Source organism: Hyperoodon ampullatus (genome assembly GCF_949752795.1).
Source record: "Hyperoodon ampullatus genome assembly, chromosome: 9".
Lineage (NCBI taxonomy): Eukaryota > Metazoa > Chordata > Mammalia > Artiodactyla > Ziphiidae > Hyperoodon > Hyperoodon ampullatus.
In genome coordinates, this window is record NC_136922.1 from 9963781 (window position 1) to 9986100 (window position 22320).

At 39.2% G+C, this 22320-nt stretch overlaps 1 protein-coding gene across 3 annotated transcripts in view; it reads left to right on the forward strand.

The window, feature by feature from the left end:
- Positions 1–22320, forward strand: part of MAGI2 (membrane associated guanylate kinase, WW and PDZ domain containing 2) — a gene marked incomplete at both ends in the record, with an annotated part of 1325315 nt that overhangs the window by 998725 nt on the left and 304270 nt on the right. For all 3 annotated transcript variants that reach the window (XM_079710838.1, XM_079710839.1, XM_079710840.1), the window contains 2 exons: positions 15784–15905; positions 17802–17984. In XM_079710838.1, coding sequence (XP_079566964.1) covers positions 15784–15905; positions 17802–17984 — 305 coding nt within the window. The remainder of the gene's footprint in view (positions 1–15783; positions 15906–17801; positions 17985–22320) is intronic.

Genomic DNA, 22320 nt, shown 5'->3' on the forward strand with positions numbered 1-22320 from the left:
AGTTGCTGGTAGTAGTCTCTTAGGATGCTTTGTATTTCTGCAGTGTCTGTTGTAACTTCTCCTTTTTCATTTCTAACTTTATTGATTTTTGTCTTCTCCGTCGTCTCTTGATGAGTCTTGCTAATGGTTTATCAATTTTGTTTATCTCCTCAAATAACCAGCTTTTAGTTTTATTGATCTTTGCTATTGTTTTCTTTGTTTCTATTTCATTTGTTTCTGCTCTGATCTTTATGATTTCTTTCATTCTGCTAACTTTGGGTTTTGTTTGTTCTTCTTTTTCTAGTTCCTTTAGGTGTAAGGTTAGATTTTTTTATTTGAGATTTTTCTTGTTTCTTGAGGTAGGCTTGTATAGCTATAAACTGCCCTCTTAGAACTGCTTTTGCTGCATCCCGTAGGTTTTGGTTCGTCGTGTTTTCATTGTCATTTGTCTCTAGGTAATTTTTGATTTCCTCTTTGATTTCTTCAGTGATCTCTTGGTTATTTAGTAACGTAGTGTTTAGCCTCCATGTGTTTGTGTTTTTTACGTTTTTCCCCCTGTAATTCATTTCTAATCTCATAGCGTTGTGGTCAGAAAAGATGCTTGATATGATTTCAGTTTTCTTAAATTTACTGAGCCTTGATTTGTGACCCAAGGTGTGATCTATCCTGGAGAATGTTCCGTGCGCACTTGCGAAGAAAGTGTAATCTGCTGTTTTTGGATGGAATGTCCTATAAATATCAGTTAAATCTGTCTGGTCTATTGTGTCATTTAAAGCTTCTTTTTATTTATTTTCATTTTGGATGATCTGTCCATTGGTGTGAGTGAGATGTTAAAGTCCCTCACTATTATTTGTTACTGTCGATTTCCTCTTTTACAGCTGTTAGCAGTTTCCTTATGTATTGAGGTGCTCCTATGTTGGGTGCGTATATATTTATAATTGTTATATCTTCTTCTTGGATTGATCCCTCGGTCATTATGTAGTGTCCTTGCTTCTCTCTTGTAACATTCTTTATTTTAAAGTCTATTTTATCTGATATGAGTATAGCTACTCCAGCTTTCTTTTGATTTCCATTGGCATGGAATATCTTTTTCCATCCCCTCACTTTCAGTCTGTATGTGTCCCTAGGTCTGAAGTGGGTCTCTTGTAGACAGCATATATATGGGTCTTGTTTTTGTATCCATTCAGCAAGCCTGTGTGTTTTGGTTGGAGCATTTAATCCATTCACATTTAAGGTAATTATCAATATGTATGTTCCTATGACCATTTTCTTAATTGTTTTGGGTTTGTTTTTGCAGGTCCTTTTTTTATTTGTGTTTCCCACTTAGAGAAGTTCCTTTAGCATTTGTTGTAGAGCTGGTTTGGTAGTGCTGAATTCTCTTAGCTTTTGCTTGTCTGTAAAGCGTTTGATTTCTTCATCGAATCTTAATGAGATCCTTGCAGGGTAGATTAATCTTGGTTGTAGGTTCTCCCTTTCATCACTTTAAGTATATCATGCCACTCCCTTCTGGCTTGTAGAGTTTCTGCTGAGAAATCAGCTGTTTACCTTACGGGAGTTCCCTTGTATGTTTTTTGTCATTTTTCCCTTGCTGCTTTCAGTAATTTTTCTTTGCCTTTAATTTTTGCCAATTTGATTACTATATGTCTCGGCATGTTTCTCCTTGGGTTTATCCTGTATGGGACTCACTATGCTTCCTGGACTTGGGTGGCTTTTTCCTTTCCCATGTTAGGGAAGTTTTCGACTATAATCTCTTCAAATATTTTCTCGGGTCCTTTCTCTTTCTCTGCTCCTTCTGGGACCCCTATAATGTGAATGTTGTTGCATTTAATGTTGTCCCAGAGGCCTCTTATGCTGTCTTCATTTCTTTTCATTCTTTTTTCTTTATTCTGTTTTTCAGCAGTGAATTCCACCATTCTGTCTTCCAGGTCACTTATCTGTTCTTCTGCCTCAGTTATTCTGCTATTGATTCCATCTAGTGTAGTGTTCATTTCAGTTATTGTATTGTTCATCTCTGTTTGTTTGTTCTTTAATTCTTCTACATCTTTGTTAAACATTTCTGGCATCTTCTCCACCTTTGCTTCCATTCTTTTTCCAGGGTCCTGGATCATCTTCCCTATCTTTATTCTGAATTATTTTTCTGGATGTTTGCCTATCTCCACTTCATTTAGTTGTTTCTCTGGGGTTTTATCTTGTTCCTTCATCTGGTACATAGCCCTCTGCCTTTTCATCTTGTCTATCTTTCTGTGAATGTGGTTTTTGTTCCACAGGCTGCAGGATTGTAGTTCTTCTTGCTTCTGCTGTCTGCCCTCTGGTGGATGAGGCTATCTAAGAGGATGGTGCAGGTTTCCTAATAGGAGGGGCTGGTGGTGGGTAGAGCTAACTGTTTCTCTGGTGGGCAGAACTCAGTAAAACTTTAATCCACTTGACTGCTGATGGGTGGGGCTGGGTTCCCTCCCTGTTGGTTGTTTGGCCTGAGGCAACCCAACACTGGAGCCTACCTGGGCTCTTTTGTGGGGCTAATTGTGGACTCTGGGAGGGCTCAAGCCAAGGAGTACTTCCCAGAACTTCTGCTGCCAGTGTGCTTGTCCCCATGGTGAGCCACAGCCACCCCCCAGCCTCTACAGGAGACCTTCCAACACTAGCAGGTAGGTCTGCTTCATTCTCCCCTGGGGTCACTGCTCCTTCCCCGGGTCCCAATGCGCACACTACTTTGTGTGTGCCCTCCAAGAGTGGAGTCTGTTTCCCCCAGTCCTGTCGAAGTTCTGCAATCAATTCCCACTAGTCATCAAAGTCTGATTCTCTAGTAATTCCTCCTCCTGCTGCCAGACCCCCAGGTTGGGAAGCCTGACGTGGGGCTCAGAACCTTCACTCCAGTGTGTGGACTTCTGTGGTATAAGTGTTCTCCAGTCTGTGAGTCACCCAACCAGCAGTTATGGGATTAGATTTTGCTGTGATTTTACCCCTCCTACTGTCTCATTGTGGCTTCTCCTTTGTCTTTGGATGTGTGGTATCTTTTTTGGTGAGTTCCAGTGTCTTCCTGTCGATGATTGTCCAGCAGCTATTTGTGATTCTGGTGTTCTCACAAGAAGGAGTGAGAACATGTCCTTCTACTCTGCCATCTTGGTTCAGGCTCCACCAGCCATTTTCCTGTGTTAAATAAGCCTCGTTATTTTCTCATTATGCGTGCTGATCAAAGAGTACTTAAAATGTAAAAGCCTTTTATTTCCATTTCTACTTGTTATTTGGCTAGACAATAACATATATTACCATTTTTTTATTTTATTTTAATGATTTTAACAATCCCATCGTGTGAGTGTTGAAGAAAGAAGACTTCCAAAAATGGTGGATTATTATAAAAGAACCTCCTTACAAATAGAAGTGTATTTGATATCTACAGATATGAGACTGATTATCATTAAATAAAACTCAGAAAGATAAAGATAAGGTTATAAACAAAAAGTCAGGTAAGAACTATATTTGTCTCACCGCTGTCAAAGCTGAATACATTTGAAAGGATATTGTTTTCCTTTTTTTATAGTACAAGGTGACATTGTTAAACATTATTTATTACTAGTGTTTAACAGATGACTTTAGATGAAAATATGTTATAATAGACAGCTAATTGTGTAATAAAAATGGACGGATCACACATTTTTTATTATCAACTTTCATATGTTCAATCTAGCTAAGTAAGATGAACTTTTAAATTATCTAGAAAAAAATTATGTTCTGTGGCTGAGCTTAACTGGATTTACTCTAGGCAAAAAGAGACTATTTGCTTTGATAAACCAATAAAATTAATTTTGCATTAACGTAGTCCAGAAGAAAGTCCTCACCATTAGGTGTGTGGTTTCTGAAAGCTTATTAAGTACCATTTATTGAGTCTGTCATAATGAAAAGAGCTTAGTTCAAATTTCCACTAAGCACAACATTCATATACAGAGGTTGACAAAGTCCCCTCATTTTATTCTTACTTCACTTTCTCCAGTTTTAATTGGGCATCATAAAACATATGAATATATTTTCAGATAGATAAAATGATAAGAATTATTATCTTTCTTTTTTCTATAATATTACTTAGTAAGTTAGTTGGGGGCGTTGACTTAATATGTAAATAGTTAATAACTATCAGTCAACCCAGAAAAGTCATATTAATAGCTACCGTCTCCTAAGCACTTGGTATGTATTAAGCATTTCACATAATTCATTTAGTCATTACCACAGCACTGTATGTTAGATACTATTATTCATGTTTTACAGACAGAGAAACTTAAAGAAGCCAGACCATCAAGCTCGTAGGCGGTAGAAATAGAGTTGCAGCCCAGGACAGGAATTAAGAGACCTGATGCTGTCCATATTTAAGTTACACTTGACTCCCATACTCTCAGTACAACAAGATAATATTAAAATCTATACAGTGCTTCATCTTTAAACACTTTCACATATTTCTCTTCAGAACAGTCCTGTGAGGTGAATAGGATATAAACAGATGAGGCCATTGCAGTTCAGAGATATTAGGGGAACTTTACAAAGGTAGTGAGAGGTAGACTTAATCTTCAAATGTGGTTTAAACTTCAAATGCTGGTTTGATCTTTAAAATAACAGAGAATGATAACTGAGACTCATTGTAAGTGGCTTTCACTCTGGTGAAGCCCAAGAGGTCCGTGTGAGATTGAGGAAACCAGAGTGCAGGTGGCTCCCCTCACCTATGTTACTGCTCATGGCCTAATCCACCATTTACAGGGAACTCTTATGTGAGCGTCAAGGGGAGGGTCTTACCTGCACTCGAGGTTCCCCCTTGTTACCACATAAAGAATTTCTGTAAGTACCATGTTTTCATTTCTTATTGTATCACTGGACTTCAGCAGGACCTAACCTGTCCTTTTCAAGGTTTGAGACAAGACATACGTAGTTGTTATTATTGACTACCCCCATTCTCACTCACATACAGCTCTAACCGCACTCATAAATATGAGTACAGACTCTTATTATCATTATCATGATTGCCAGAGACAGTGGCCCATGTTCCATTTCCAGAGTTGGTAAGGGCAAAGTTCAAGAAAAGCAGAGTTAGGATTAGCCCTAAGTGAGGCTAAAAGGCAGCCCTTGGAGGAAACTCTTCTAGTTTGAAAACTAGGTCACCCAGAGCCGGTCTCCTGGCTTCCCGCCCATATTCTCATTATCGTTTCATTGCTCACTTTTTACAATATGCAAAACATACACACACATACATGTTTTCTTATAAAACATATTCAGCCCCTATTTCTATGCACATAATCATTGGGTTCTTTAAAAAAAATCATTTAGTAATCAAAATAATGTGCTATATTTTCACGGTTTTATCTTCCAAAAACCAGCATGTAATTTACAATGCCGTGAAAGTTCCCAGTTTCACAAATAACACTGATAATTGAGAATCACCTGGCTGAAGTAGTCACAGATCACTAAAGATAGCCCAAGTCTACATATACATAAGAATTATAATTGAAAAGTAAATGTATATTTGTCTCAGAATCACCTAAATCAATGTTGTTGGAGTTGGCACTACGCAGAGGTGGGTTTGATTCACGTATCTGCTTCTTACTGTGAGAACTGCAGAAAATTGTTTACACTATCTGAGGAGCTGCTGAATTAAAAGCAAGGAACATATATACCTGAGGGTGTGGCATATAGTATTTCCTCAATGAATATTATTTCCCATCTCTCGCTACTACCCACCGTTCTCCCATTATTCTGTCTTTTATTTACAAGGCCGACATTCATTTGTCAAACAACTATTTCTTTCCACAAATGTGGCATCTGTTAAATAGAATTTAAATCTGAACGGCAACCAAGTAACTTTAGAAGCGTGCAAGACAGAACGTTCTTGTGAAATATCCAATGTCACACCTTTCGTCTTCTTTATTTCCAGCTTTAGAATGGAAAATACAAGCTCGGCCAACATGGGAGCCTAAATTCACCAACCCTACATGTGTATTGTGCAAAGGAACAAACAAGTTACATAAAAATACATCCCCTGTTACAGATACATGAAACTGTCATCTCAGAACTTTGCTCTTCTCGTAATGGCATAATTTTAGACATTGTGTGTTAATTATATAAAACTCTGCAGCAATAGTTTTCCCAAAAAAACAATCTATTAAACACAACAGTGAAGCAACCTACTGCCACCTTTCTTTGCTTTTGGTTCTGCTGAACCTTTATCCTCTCTTCCCACGACTTCTCTTCCATGCCTTTCTTATCTTCCCAGGGTCCTTATCTTCTCAGAATGACAGGCTCCTGCCCAGTCAGGCCCCATGGCCACTTATTAATGGCAAGGTATTGAAAGGTTCTCTGCAGATTCTAGGTATCTGGCAAAAGATCTTTTTCTCCCTAAGACTCATCAAAAGTACTCTTAATTTTGCTTTGTTTTCTAATTCTTCCTGCATTACCTTCTAACATATGAAAGGAATAGCTATGTGTTTTATTTTTCTCTGGTCTTAACAGTGTTAGAGACTCAGTAGTCAAGAATAATATTTTTTTAATCTTTTTCTCACTCTGAATATTAGACTTGGAAACCTGGGGAGGTTTGCTATTCTATAAAGTTGGAATTATCTTCCTGTCATGTTGACTTTCAAAATCTCACAGTCTTGTTCCCAGTCGTGTCCGTCTCCTCTCACTGGTACTCTTTCCCTGACTCCCTCCTTCCTGGATAATCCTAGACATCAGTGATGTCGCCTTCATGATGCCTCACTGTTCTGAGTGTGCTTGGTAATTCTCTGACTCACCTTGATGTCAGGCCCAAAGTATTCCTGTACCCATGGCTGTGTATGTCTAACATTATATATGAGTGATGTGTATGCACAGGTTTTTGATACTGAGTCATATTTTTTGGAGTTCAGTAGACTTAGGCTATATTGTGACTTCATATTTTAACAACTCATACCTAAGTTATTAATAAATTGCAATCCAGTTCAACATACAGTATATTACAAGTCAGATTATTCTCACCCTTCCCAGCACATTGTAAGGTCAGTTCCCTGGGTAATGTGATTCTTCACAGTCAGAGAGCATCTTGTCCATCCTCATAATACCGGGTGAGTACAATAACCAGTACATTGGAGGTAACGACTAAATGATGCTGAAATGACTGAGAATTCTAGGGAGCACTGCAACTTTTCCTATGTGGTTAATATGGCAAAACTCATTCTGTAATCCCCCCAAGTTCAGGAATAAGGCACATCCTCCAGGATGGAGACTTTCCAAGTTATGGCCAGCCATTAGACAAAAGCCATAATGGAAGTAGGGAAACTTGAAACAAAACAAAACCTCATCCCATGGCTTGGAAGTATCCTCCCCGTCTTGAAGTTCATCCTCTCCCCCATGCCTCCTGCTCTCACGGCACCACCCACATGCAAACATACGCATGTGTGTATTCACGAGCCCCCTACTCTGGCTAAGCAGGATGGATATTCCCAAACACCTTTGAATCCACTATTCTCTTCCTAAAATGCCTCCTTCTCCATCTGGCAAAATACATCTATCCTCTTAGAATCTGTTTAACTGTCACTTCCTTTGTGAAGCTTCCCTGAACTATCAGACTAAGTTGTCTTTTCTTCTTTGGAGTCCCCACTGTGTGCATACAAATTTTCTGACCGCTTATAGAGTGACCAACTCAGCCCAATTTACCCAGGACAGTCCAGGTTTTAGAAAAGGAAGTCCCGCACCCTGGGAAATGCTTTAGTCCTAGACAAACCTGGGGTGGTTGGTCATCCAACTTGTGTGTCTGCCCCGTTGGAGTATGGGCCCCCTTGGTGAAGGGGTTGTGTTGTATTCATTTTCCTCTTCCCAGTGCCTAGCACACTGATACATTCATGAAAGTGTACATGAGACTTAAAGGACTAAAGCCAGTGAGTCAGGGTTGGCAGACACCAGTGGAGGAGAATTGATCTAGTCTTGTCTCTTAATACTGAAAGATGTTGAAATAGTGTCGTCTTTTAGTCTCCTTCAAGCTAAGCTCTATTCCCCAAGTTTATAACTCATTACTTTTGCTCAATCTCTTGTTACCTTTGATAACAATAACCTCCTCCTGCACCCAGCAATAAAATTTAAGAGGTGTTTTATGGGAATAGGAAGGGATGAATAAAAAACATTTTTAAATGCATGCCTACTGGCTCTGAAATTTTAAAAAATGAGTCTGTGTATCTAGCAGGTCCTGGGGGCTTCATGGCATGATTGACAGTGCACAGTGTCATTTCTGCTGAGAGTAAAATATCAAGTTTTCCAAATAATTGGTCAATAGTAATGGCTAAGCGATGAATCCCCCTTCTACATAAGATACACCTAAAATAGACATTAGAAATCAATGCCAACTAAATAACTTGCCACTACTACTAGGGAAGGGAAGACAGCTCATTTATTTGAAAATATATCCGCATGTGGGAAGCTCTGCCTGGTGGGGAATGGACGACAGACTCCTTAGCTATGAGAGTTTCAGCACGAAGATAAACATACTCTTCTCAGCTGGCCATGATTCCACCTCCCACTTGGACACTATGTCCCTGGACCAGACACCCTCATGTCCAGAAAGGGCAAGAGGAAGTAACACGTGACTCGGTCTTCCCACCCTCATTCATAAAGCAAGTTCACATTTCCCCCAGGTACAGTAGGGAATAATGAATGGACATTTATAGAAAGAAACTTGTCACTTAAGTGTTAGAATTGGGAAGAAATCTTTCAAGAGGCGGGATTCAATTAGTCTGTTTTTAGAAACTGCTCCAAGTAAAATAGATTTAATTCTTCCATTTATCCAAAGCTCATTTTTTTGAAATAAAGTAGATTTAAAACATCAGTCTTTCATCTAGTACTTTTAAAATTTCTAGATTTTCAAAGCACTCTAAGGCATACGTCATAGTATGGAAAGCCTATTTTGTAGTTTTTTTTTTGTTTCTGTTTTATCTCCCCTGCTAGACTGTGTGTCTGGTTGATCTTTGCCCCCTACCTGCACCCGCTACCAAAGTGCCTAGCAAAGACCATTTGAGAAACAAATATCTGATGAATCACAGTAGCATTTATTGAGTACTTACATCTAGGCACTGGTCTTAAGTGATTTACTCATTTTAATTTATTTAATATGCTCAACAACTTTATGAGGTGGTCTTACTTTTTTAAATTATTTATTTATTTATTTATTTACTTATTTTTGTGGTACACGAGCCTCTCACTGTTGTGGCCTCTCCCCTTGCGGAGCACAGGCTCCGGACGCACAGGCTCAGCGGCCCTGGCTCACTGGCCCAGCCGCTCCGCAGCATATGGGATCTTCCCGGACCAGGGCACGAACCCGTGTCCCCTGCATCGACAGGCGGACTCCCAACCACTGCACCACCAGGGAAGCCCTATTCTTTTTGCACATTAAATTATTTTATTTATAGCCCCACTGTTTTAGATGTACATTTATGGACTATCCAAAAGCAGTATTTTTTTAGCAATCCTGGAAATTTTAAATACTCTAAGCAACTCCCGAAGATCGAGTTGTCAAGTCCCTCACCGAGGACATCCTTAGGTCATCTTTCTGCTCCCAGATAGTAAGTAGTCAGCTAGCAGCAGTCTATGCTTCAAGCGTCCATCTTTCACCTGAACAAAAATTAAAACCGACAGCGTGGCGGAGGCCAGACCAGGCCGCTGCACTCCACGCGTTCAGGGACCGGCCGCGGCGCCAGCCTCACTAGACTCAGGGCAGCTGCACGCTCCTGCCCTGCGCCCCAGCCGTCAGAGGCCAAGCGGCCACAGGCCCGGGACCGTCTGAACCTCTGCTGCCGTACAGGCCGAAAGAGAGGTGAGGTTACAGTGGTCTTACTTTTATTCCAGCTTTATAGATGAAAAATTCTGAAGCTCAGGGAGGGTAAATAATGTGCAAAAGATCATATGCCTAGGATGTGGTGGGGCTTGGATGTGAATGCCGGCAATGTGACTGCAGTGACCAAGCTCTTAACACAGTGTCCTGCCTTCTATCGAGAGGGTTGGCCCCAGAAGATCCCTGTAGAGTTATTATCTTCTCTTAGTTTCTGAAGCAAGAGGAAGTTTTTATTCCATCTATCTCAACTGGATAGTAGAGAAAACTTTATGGGGTCTTCTCAAAGCTTGTATTTAAATGAATAAAAATACAGACAGAGAGCGGGCAGTGTGTGTGTTTGGCTACTAGTGTAGCTACAGTTTAGGGGTTCAGATGTGAGGAAGCAACACACACTTTCCTGACCATCCAGAAGTATGGGAGTCAGAATTAGGGTCAAGCAAAACCTATGGAATTCCAAGCAACCTGGAAATTCATACTGTGATTCCATTCAGGAATTATTCTCTCCTTAAAAAAAATCTATGCTCCCAGTAAAATAGATTTTGGGAAGCCCCAAAAGGAGCAGGTTTGCATAGAAGGGATGACATACTGAGCTGCAACCCCAAACCACAAGCCAACCTTCCCACACCCAGTGCTGAGTAGCTGCCTCCTGGTGCTCCCATATTTTGTCCCTAATGTAGTGCTTTGCCATTTGAGCACATTTCTGTTGTAACACAAGACAGCAGATCCAAATCTTTCATCACTGAAGTGGGATGACTTTTTCACTATCACGAGAAAGTCTTGAAAGATTCTCTGTTTTGAAGCATTCCATGGATCATTACCCAAATGCAGATTGGTTATAGCACATAAGTTGGCCCTAAGCTTCACCATAAGTTCTGTCACAACATGTATTTTATGGGAGAGTTAAACTGGAAAACAGCATAGAGCTATGACCTTTCCTACACACCTGCCTCCCTCCAGGCATTTATTCAACAAATATTTATTGAGCACTGGCTACCTCATGCATTGGAGTAATTAGTGTAGCCCCTTGATCATCTTGGAAATATTTTACTCGTGGTACAATCTCCACTCGAAAGTTGCTGTCTTCGTCTCTCACACTGAGCCAAAGATCCATTTCTAATCTGTCAACTGAGGTCAAGATGATGTGATAGTGACCAGTGGGTACAAAAGGTGTCATTTGTGACTATGCAGTAAAAGTGCCCCTCTCCAAAAACCCAGGAGAAGCAAGGTGGAGAGCTAACAAGCTGGAATATGGAGGGAGCACTGGTGGTGAGGGTCAGATGACGGCCTTCATCACCCAGCAGACCTGTCCTGTGTGTACTGATGGGCTCAGGATGTACGACTTTCCCCCTGTTTCTTCCATGGCTTCCCCACGGTGAAGGAGGTGGCAGTCACACAGGACTCTGAGCTGGGACTACCTTTGGCAGCATATCATCCATCAGCTGCAAAGATTTCCTTCCCTCTGTGCATGTCTCACCCTTTTGTTGACACGTGTCCTCTCTTCTAGAGCAAAAGAGCATTTCCTAGTATTCCCCAGGGCCCTACACAGAAAAAGCGACTTCCAGTTGAATAAGGCAAGAAAGTCCTTATTCAACTACATTCTCCCACCTTCTCAGCTTCTAACTTAGGGGATTGCAACCCTCGCTGCACTACAGAGTTATCTGGGAAGCTTTTTTTAAAAAATGTCAATGCCTGTACCCCATTTGGAGATTGTGGCTCAGTTGAGTTAGGGTGGGCCTGAGTCCTCTCTGTTTTTGTTTGCTTTTTAAGTTCTTCAGGTCCATCCAGAGCTACAAAGTACTGCCACATATGAACTTATCTTAAGTTTCCATTCTATTCCATAATGAAAAGGGGAGGGAGGAGTTAAGCTGCAAATGAGTGACTGTACTGGCAAAGAGAGAAGGTGATGGAATGTCATCCTTGAATATCCTGTTCCCTTTGCCATTCCCACATGGAAGGATCTCATATCAGTAGTCTTTCTTTTTTGTAAAAGGAAATGGGGTTGTTGGGATCTACCCTCCTCAGAATGTCTCTTACCCCCTTAGCTCTTAACACCTAAAATTTCTATTACTAAAATATGATAATAAACTAGATTGAACTAAAGAATAAGAACTCTTGGTAGCTTCCCAGGCTCCTGTTCAGTACAGAGCTGGAGGAACTAGCTAATAATTCTCTCAGAGAGCCTAAACAATGAGGAAGAGGATGACATTTGTCATTCACATCCTTTTACACATGGTAAGGCCCCCAAATCCTTGCTAAAAGGACTTCAAACTATTCTTATTGGAAGCACAAGGAAGACAAGGCTTCCCTACTCAGCAACAATCATATTTCTTTGTAATAGGTCTTTTAAAGCTTGGGAGCATTTTAAATTCTAAATGAATGACTTTATTTGTGACAATGCAAATGTTCTGTAGCAATTAGCTCAGAACACTAAAGCCATCCCAGCTTCCACTCTTTGTCAGGTACAAGTCATACCAGACGAGTTCATTGGTATTTTCATTCTCTGTGAAATGTAGAACTTCACTTTGATGGTGAATGGAATCTTGTCAACATAGTTTCCATAAAGCAAGTGGCTATGACTTTTCTAAGGAAGTAATTATATGCAGCTAGCAAGTTGGAAGAACCCAACTGTATAGTAAATCTACCCCAGAAAGTTCTTGTAATGTATTTTCTAAGGATAAAGTTATGCATATGATGAACAACGACCTAGAAAAACAGAAACAGAACAGATAGGAAATGAAGAAAGCTGATACTTCGGTACACCTCAGAACTGTTTCTGATTTCTCAAAATTAGTAACATATATTTGCAGACAAAAGTTTTAAAACACATATTCATCATTTAACAAAAAAAATTATTATTATCTCTCACTATGTCCAGTGCTTAGTATACAAAGTTGAATAACACATGGATCCTGTATACAGGTGTGCACAGTCTAGAGAAGGAAATAAACATGAAAATCAATTATTAAACCACAGTATGATAAGGTTACTAAATTCATTATTGTGTCATTATCATTTAGGAGGTTGTATACTACATCACAGAAACACCTTTATCCAAGACCTGGAAAGAATGATCTCAAGAGAGTCAGTAACAGGAAGACTATGTCTTTCAGAACAGCTGTCTTGAGTTTATCTTAAATACTGTGAAGAATAGAACTGGTTTCTCTTTCTTGTTGAATTAGCAGCTTGAAAGCTCAAAGCTAATTTGCAACATAACTCTAGTAAACAAATAGGATCCTATATTATTAATTTTGTCTATTGATCTTCCACCTAGACTCAACTAACTTCACCCTGGATTTTGTTTACTTTTCCTTGTGGTGGTTCTTTAAAAGGGCCTCCGATTCTCTTGACTATGAGGCAGGGTGTAAGAAAATAAATAAACTGTGATGGCAGAGGTCTGTTGAAGGTTTCATGACAGCCAAGGGGAGGAGCACAACACAGGCAGAGAGTGTTGCTGGGTGAGGTTGGAGAAAGAGTTGTGGAACAGACGGAAAAAACATTGTAATAATAATGACCATAACAGCAACAGCACTTATAAATAATAGTAATAGAGGATAACTATACTTTGAAAATAAAGAACAACTATACCTTACAAGTGCGGGGTCCTCCCTGTATATCTGTACTTTGCAAACATTATTTCTCTTATCTTCACAGCAACTCCAAGAAGTAGATATTAATGTCCCCATTTTACAGATGAGGATATTGATGCTCAGAGAGTTTAGTAATTTGCCTAAGATGCCACCTCAAACCCAGGCTGTCTTGCTTCAGCTGCTACACCACGAATGCTCTGAGTCTCACGGGAAAAGAGAAGAGGCTTGATAGGGTGTTGCTGATTTGAGTGGCTCCGAGTGTATCCAAAGCAAAAGGTGCATGTGGTGATGCAGCCAAAGGAGAAGATATGGAGATGAGTAAGGGCAGAGTCAGGAAGAATATTTCTTTAGGTAATAGGAAGATTTCAAAGGAGGTTAGTAAGAGACAATGCAGAAAAGGGAAGAGGGGCTTCAAATCCACCCCTTCTGAAATAGAGGGGTGCTGTCAGAGTTTATGGAGTTAAGGAAGCTTTGAAAGCTCATACTGTAGTTCACTACACACCACAGATCATGGTGACTCCTTGGTGACAAGAGCAGTACAGTAGCTTTTACTTCCAATGGAAAATAATCTTACATAAGACACATTTACTTTGAGCCCCATACCAGTGAGTTCCATTACCAAAGAACATCGTTATAAGCACCCCTCTCCTAAATAGCATCCCAACCTATACCAGCGGCAATATTAGCGAGAGGTTCTGGTGCTTTTAAAGACCCTCCCCCCGGTAAAGCCTCCTCTCTGGACTCAAAATGAGGACAGTGTCAGTGATGAATAGATGATGATGGGGGTGGCCATGATGATAACAGCTGCTGCTAGTTACTGAGCATGTCTATGCTTGAAACCCTGGGCCAATATTCTTTCATTGAATCCTCACAACCGCCCAGGAGGAAGCCAATACTGTGCCCATCTTAGAGACGCAGACACTGAGGTTCAGACTCAATAACTTGTGCAGGGTCACACAGCAAATCAAGCGGCAGAGCTGGATTTTGAATCCAGGACTAAGTGACTCCAGAGCCTGTGTGGCAGGCAGCAGCGCCCCTGCCCCGACCTCATGAGGAAGTAACTAGATACTGCAGTCGTCTTATTGTGTTTCTGACAATGGCTTTTCTGTCTCACCAGGAAATACCTGACTTATACTAACAGAAAATTGGTTGTTGAGATTTTGTTTCTTTTACCTCCTTCCTTTTCTTAACGTGTATTTATAGACCTAAAATAAGAGGATTGTGTGCGCGTGCGTGCCCATTAAGTATGTGTACACTCGTCAGTGTGAAATCATACATTGAAAAGAGAAGGTAGGTAGGTAAAGGATGAATTTTAGAGACAGATGTGGTCCATTCCCAGCGTTTTCACTTCTAGGCATGTGACTTAGAGCAAGTCATTTGACCTCTTGTGTGTCAGTCTCATCACCTTTAAAATGGGGATAATTAGAATTCAAGACTGTTGCCATGGGACTTGACTGAGGAAATGTGTATATAGTACCTGGCACAGAGTTAAGTACTGAGTGATTGTTCATTCCTCTTCTAAGCCCTCTCGCCTCTTCATGCTCTCATACAATAATCCTATTTTTGTTTGTACAAAGAACCAAAATCAGTGTACATGCCACCCCTCTAGTGCGACATGTATACGTAGAGAAAGAGCTACTTGACACTGCTGCTAGGCAGGGTTGTCGTTCCCACCCTCTCCATGGACAAGGAACTCTAAACTTTATACAGGAATGCATCACACTGTAAGAATACTATAAGGAATCCTTAAACTCTAAGCCCTTGGTTTAGCTGATCCACACTTGCTTAAAGATGCTCTGTGTCTGATATCTAGAAGCTCATTGTCTCACTAGGGAGAATGTAAATACTCTGCTTTTGACTGATCTCAGTATCAGTCATCCTACAGGTATTCCACAACTCCTAAATATCCTTAGGAATGTTTCCGCACAGTCCTTTAATCCAAGTCTGATTCTAAAATGTGGACTTCAGTTGCTCTAAAAGTAAAGCATCAGTGAATTGACCTTATACTTATCTTGTTGGATATTGGGACTTTACAAAGCTTAGAAACACTTTACAAATACTTTTTTCTTCAGCACCATTTGGTATAAATTTCATTTGTTGGACATTTATTTGAATGCACCAAACTCTTCTCAAACTAACACGGTAGACCAGAAAGCCAAGTTCACATCCTAGTTCTTTTGGCTGAATCATGCATAACTTAAATACAATACCGTACGATAGAGCCATTGAGAACTCTGCTCTTGTCAGGGAAATGCGTACCATACACAGGCCAGCCCCAGCAGAGGCCTGACTGCGTGCTGGTGGGGTATTCAGCTAGAGCTATTCATATGTTCTCTTAAATGACTTTGCCCCACTGTTATCCTAATTTGAAATTTTATTTTTCAGCCACATAAATAGAAGAACACAGTTTGAAAACCCTGTCCTGGAAGCAAAAAGGAAGCTACAGCAGCATAACATGCCCCACACAGAACTTGGAACAAAGCCCCTGCCGGCCCCAGGTTTCCGAGGTTAGTACCTGTCAACACGCAGTGTTTCAGAGGGAAAGACTGTCTATCGAACTGCCTGCTCTCCAAATAGGCCTTTATCTTGGACCATTTCATATCATTGATTTACTTTCCCCAGACCCCTCAATTAGCTCTAGCTGCGTGTTCGCTCTGTCTCTAAACTCATGCATTTAGCATTCACGAGTGAAGGTAACGCCTCGGGTAGCACCTTATAGGAATTTACAGCACGTTGCCAGGTAGAGCTGAACGGGTATGACGGTGGTACCGTAAACTGCAGAGATTCGTAGAGACTCATAAGTTTGTCCTCAAATGATCAAGCACGAGAATGAGGCTTGTTCTCCTTTGTGACAGTAGACAGCTCCTCATCGACAGTACCTAGGCCCAAACCCGCCTGCCCCCGTGCTGCCCGGGAGCGGTCGTGCAGCGTGAGTGACCTGTCTTACTATGGGCGCCACCTTGCCTGGAGGCCCGGGTGCATCGGTATGTCCTGGGTTGCTTGCTGCACCTCACTTCACCCTGGAGCCACGTACGGGGATGAGATGCTGCACGCACTTTTCACATCTTAGTGGGCCCGCACTCACATGTGAAAGCACGAAGGAGGCTCTGGTAGTCGGGAAGTCTAGATATGCCTATGGTTGATTTCACACTGTATCACTACAGCACAAGAAGGATGAATGTAAAGGTCTCACCGCTGAACTTCTCTCCAAATTGGAAACTTTACTTTCGTAAAGGAAACGGAGGTGACAAGATTATGTGTGTGTTTTTTATTTATATTTTAAAGAAGTGCCCTGTCTTCTTCACAAAGATATATGAGATATGTAAATAGACAAAGTAAAATTCTAGTGTAATGACTCATGACTTTATAGTTTGTCCATTACACATCACCTAAAATGGAACAACAGCAAACAGAATACTTAACTAAGTCACCGTGTACAGTTTGGCTGTTTTAAATATCAAATCATATGACCCAAAATGGAACAACTAAAAAATATATATAAAATACTTGACAGTGATAACATTTAAAGCAGACATTAATTCTAATTCCTAGTATGACTATTATCTTTAAAGCATTTAATATATGTAGGAATATACTTATTACCGATCATAGCTGAAAAAGCATGTTAAATAACAAATTACTAGTTAAACCTCTATGAGTGGGTTCAAGTTCTGTTCAGATTATTTAGGTATATGATTTGAACATGTCAACATATTATTACAAAATGTGTGACCTTTACATTCATAATTATATCTAGAGATATTGGCTTGCCTTTTGCTCACATTTTAGAGTATTCTAAACACTCTCAGGTCAGTAGAAATGGATTTATCTGGTTATCTTTATAGCATCTCATAATATAAGCAAAAGCTAACTCAGTCCCACATCCAGGCATTCTTTCTAAACAATTTAGACATTTGAAGAGGCGCTAATATTCCACTGGCCCTATTTTTTTGGAAACAACATAGTCCATTTTGGTTTTCTAGTCCTATCCCTTCAAGGTTTGGGGCAGCGCCGGCCACTCACACATACCTCCTACCGGGACCTTTTCAGAGCAAGAGACATGTATCCAGATGTGTCTGGATGATTTTACGCTCTGCTTTATCTTTACCTGTTGATTCAGCCCTTTTTAAGCACAAGAAGGTGAATTTAGTGAACGGAAACAATGATGACAAAAAAATCTCTCTCCAAACCAAGCAGCTCTTCACCTTTCCCTGCATGCTTGGGGCTGCTCTGCGTTTGTGGGAAGTGCTTAGAGGTGTGCTCCTGAAGTCACACCTGCTTGCATTTACTATAATTAACCCCACAGTTACCCCTGGGATTGCTGCTCAGTGGCTGGCTTTTCCCCATGTAAGAACATGCCCTAACTGTGCTTTTTCTTTTTTAACTTCCATCGGCCAATGTAGAAAAACCACTCTTTACCCGGGATGCATCCCAGTTGAAGGGAACATTTCTCAGCACCACACTAAAAAAGAGCAACATGGGGTTTGGATTTACCATCATTGGTGGAGATGAGCCTGATGAGTTTCTGCAGGTGAAAAGCGTGATTCCCGATGGGCCTGCAGCACAGGACGGAAAAATGGAAACAGGTAAGTTCCTTAATACTTTAGAAAATCGTTTTGCAACTTCTTTCCTAAGGCAAATATGAGGAGCTTCTTTCTGTGTTTTTAATTTGAAGGTCAAAGGTCACTTCACTTTAGGACAACCACAGATTATGTCTCCCCTAAATTTAATAATAATCATATTGAAGTATTTCTGGAAACAACTTTAAATACCATTTTTGTCTCATTTTTCTGACTTCCCCTTCTATTTGCTGGATTCAGTGCACCCTTGAGATTGACACTTTTCTAATTTATTTCTGGAGTCCCCTCTCAGGGATGTGATTAACATTTCATACTTTTCTTGCTTATGTTCAGCTATTGATATTTTTTAAATCTGTATTAATCTTATAGTGTTCTCATGCTGAATTGCCCAGGTTAGTTATATTTAAATATGCACTCTCATCTCGTAGAAAAAATGTTAATGGTATTCATCTTTATATATCCCCATACAATGTTTTAATATATAAGGTTTTTTTCTCTAGTCCTTATGAATGAATTTTCATATGCAGTTACTTGGATATCTATCAAATTATAATCAAAATTCATTTAACATGGAAATGCAGAGGCAAATTGTTAAGGGCAAGAAAATATAAAATATGAAAGGTGCACAGAGACAGAGAAAAAAGTAATGAACTAAGTCTGATTTTGTAGTCTGATTTTAAATTCTCCTACCTGGTCCATGACTTGGAATTAGTCCCATAATTTATAAATACTATTTTCCTTGTCTGGGAAATAAAGAAGAAATCAAATTTGATCGTATTTAAATAATAATCATACTGATTTAAGAATTTTGGCGTACTGTTTTTGAAATGCCTTAGAAAATTACAAAGTGTAATAACTATATATCACCATTTCACACTTTTCCCAACATTGATATAATTTATGATGTTAACTTACTAAAGTCAGTGGGTCCTAAGAAGATACAGAAATTAGAGAATTACTTTTGAGGAAAAATTATGCCATTTGTATGCTCCATATATTTACAAATTGTTACCCTGTGGTTTTGGAAGTGGTTTGTGTATGAAGAAACAACATAAAATTGAGGTCTTCATCTGACATTTTTCACTTTAAAAATGACTGTTTATTAAATGGTTCCTATAGAAATAACATCTTTTCAAGGTCACCTAATGAGTATATTTGTCACTGCCAGTCACTAGTGAGCAATAATATATTTAATAGATGTTACATTTCCTTGAAAGTTGAGTAAAGTTTCAAAACTAACTAACCACATTTTTCAAATGCTACTGTTGTAAAAATCATGTGTACATAATTTTCTGCAAGTTAGAGAGTATCTAACTCTGCTGTTCACCTGGTGAGATTTTACTAAGCAGCCACACTTTCATGTTGCCAAAAATCACAAAAAAACATCAAATGACTCAATTAAAAATCATCCTATCACCTACAATTAGAATACGAGGAAGTTGTGGATTTAATACCAACTTAGTAGAGGGAAAAGGATCCCCAATGCTTTTGAACTTCAGTGAAATATTTAACAAACCCATTTCTTCTTTTCTTATAACAATATTTTTTTATTGAAGTATAGTTGATTTACAATGCTGTGTTAATTTCTGCTGTACAGCAAAGTGATTCCATTATACATACATATATATATATATGTATATTCTTTTTTATATTCTTTTCCATTATCATTTATCATAGGATACTGAATATAGTTCTCTGTGTTATACAGTAGGATCTTGCTGCTTTTCCATTCTATACATAAAAGCTTACATCTGCTAACCCCAACCTCCCACTGCATCCGTCCGCCAACCCCCTGCCCCCTTGGCAACCACCAGTCTGTTCTCTATGTCCGTGATTCTGTTTCATAGATAGGTTCATTTGTGTCATATTTTAGATTACACATATAAGTGATATCATATGGTATGTGTCTTTCTCTTTCTGACTTACTTCACTTAGTAGGATGATCTCTAGTTGCATCCATGTTGCTGGAAATGGCATTATTTCATTCCTTTTTGTAGCTGAGTAGTATTCTGTTCTATATATATATATATATATATATATATACCACATCTTCTTTATCCATTCATCTGTCGATGGACATTTAGGTTGTTTCCATGTCTTGGCTATTGTGAATAGTGCTGCTGTCAACAGAGGGGTGCATGTATCTTTTTGAATTATAGTTTTGTCTGGATATATGCCCAGGAGTGGGATTGCTGGATCATATGGTAATTCTGTTTTTAGTTTTCTGAGGAACCTCCATACTGTTTTCCACACTGGTTGCACCAACTTACATTCCCACCAACAGTGTAGGAGGGTTTCCTTTTCTCCACACCCTCTCCAGCATTTGTTATTTGTACAGTCTTTAATGATGGCCATTCTGACCTGTGTGAGGTGGTACCTCATTGTAGTTTTGATTTGCATTTCCCTAATAATTAGCAATGTTGAGTATCTTTTCATGTGCCTCTTTGGCTCTCTGTATGTCTTCTTTGGAGAAATGTCTCTTTAGGTCTTCTGCTCATTTTTTCATTGGACTGTTTGTTTTTTTGTTGTTGAGTTGTATGAAATTAAACACTTGTCAGTTGCTTTGGTTGCAAATATTTTCTCCCATTCTGTAGGTTGTCTTTGTTTTGTTTATGGTTTCCTTTGCTGTGCAAAAGCTTGTAAGTTTAATTAGGTCCCATATGTTTATTTTTGTTTTTATTTCTATTACCTTGGGAGACTGACCTAACAATTTATGTCAGAGAATGTTTTGCCTATGATCTCTTTTAGGAGTTTTATGATGTAGTGTCTTATATTTAAGTCCTTAAGCCATTTTGAGTTTATTTTTGTGCATGGTGAGAGGGTGTGTTCTAACTTCATTGGTTTACATGTGGCTGTCCAACCTTCCCAGCACCACTTGCTGAAGAGACTGTCTTTTTTTCCATTTTATATTCTTGCCTCCTTTGTTGAAGATTAATTGACTGTAGGTGTGTGGGTTTATTTCTTTACTCTCTATTCTGTTCCATTGATTCATATGTCTATTTTTGTGCCAGTACCACGCTGTTTTGCTTGCTGTAGGTTTGTAGTATTGTCTGAAGTCTGGGAGGGTTAGGCCTCCTGCTTTCTTCTTTTTCTTCAGGATTGCTTTGGCAATTCTGGGTCTTTTATGGTTCCATATGAGTTTTAGGATTATTTGTTCTAGTTCTGTGAAAAATGTCCTGGGTAATTTGATAGGGATTGTAATAAATCTGTAGATTGCTTTGGATAGTATGGCCATTTTAACAATATTAATCCTTCCAATCCAAGAGCATGGGATATCTTTCCATTTCTTTGAGTAATCTTCAGTTTCCCTTATTAATGTTTTATGGTTCTCAGCATATAAGTCTTTCACCTCCTTGGTCAGGTAACAAACCCATTTCTTTTCATAATAAAAAACCCAGTTATTTTTTTCTCTTGCCCAATCCACTATTCTGTGTTTCAAAACTAGAAAAGACTTCTTTCAGTGTAAACTTAAAAGACAAAATAAAATCAAAAGGTTTGCACAATAAGGTGTTTTTCCTTCTCCCTCATTTTCCTAGTTTGCCACACTCACACAGTCTAAGTGAGCCTACTCAGCAACAAAGTCAAAGCTTTATTTAGAATTTAGCAGATTTTCTGCACTTAAGATAATCACAGAACAGTCCTAATAGGAAGAGAAGGACCTAGGATTTTATTCTATTCACTGTCTCCTATTTATTCTTCTATTTATTCATTCAGCAAACAGTTGTTAACCTCCTTCCTTTCAGTCATTGCTGTCCAGCAGGACTACAAAGGTGGATATGACAAGGGCCAGGCTCTTGAGGAGTTTACATCCAGGAGGGGCTTTGGATATATAAACAAGTAATTGTAACACAGTATGAATAGGATGAGTCTGTAATAACCATGATGTTGGCACTAAGTCAGGAGAGTTGTGCAAGGGCACAACAGAATTTTTTTTTAAGTGTGCTTCTAACTATATAATTTTATTAGGCTTTTTAGGGATGATCATTTCTCTCATCAGAAAAGAAAATAAAATGTTGAAATCCACTGCTTATTAAATAGTCAAAAATACTGTGTTTATTTTTTAATCATGATATGATTTAAAGTAAAATGCAAACATATTTCTGTAGCATTCCACACGTTATAGTAGAGGGAATGGTTCTCAGTTCAGTTCAGCAAATATTTAGTGAATTCCTGTATGTGCTATGCATTCTGATAATTACTTGGGATGCAAAAATGCGGAAACAAGTATTTCTATTCTTAAGAAGCTTACAGTTATAGAACTAATGAGTGATATGTTAGCGAATATTTATAACAATGCAAATACAAATATGTAGAAAGGCCAGAAATAGTGCAGAGGAAAGGG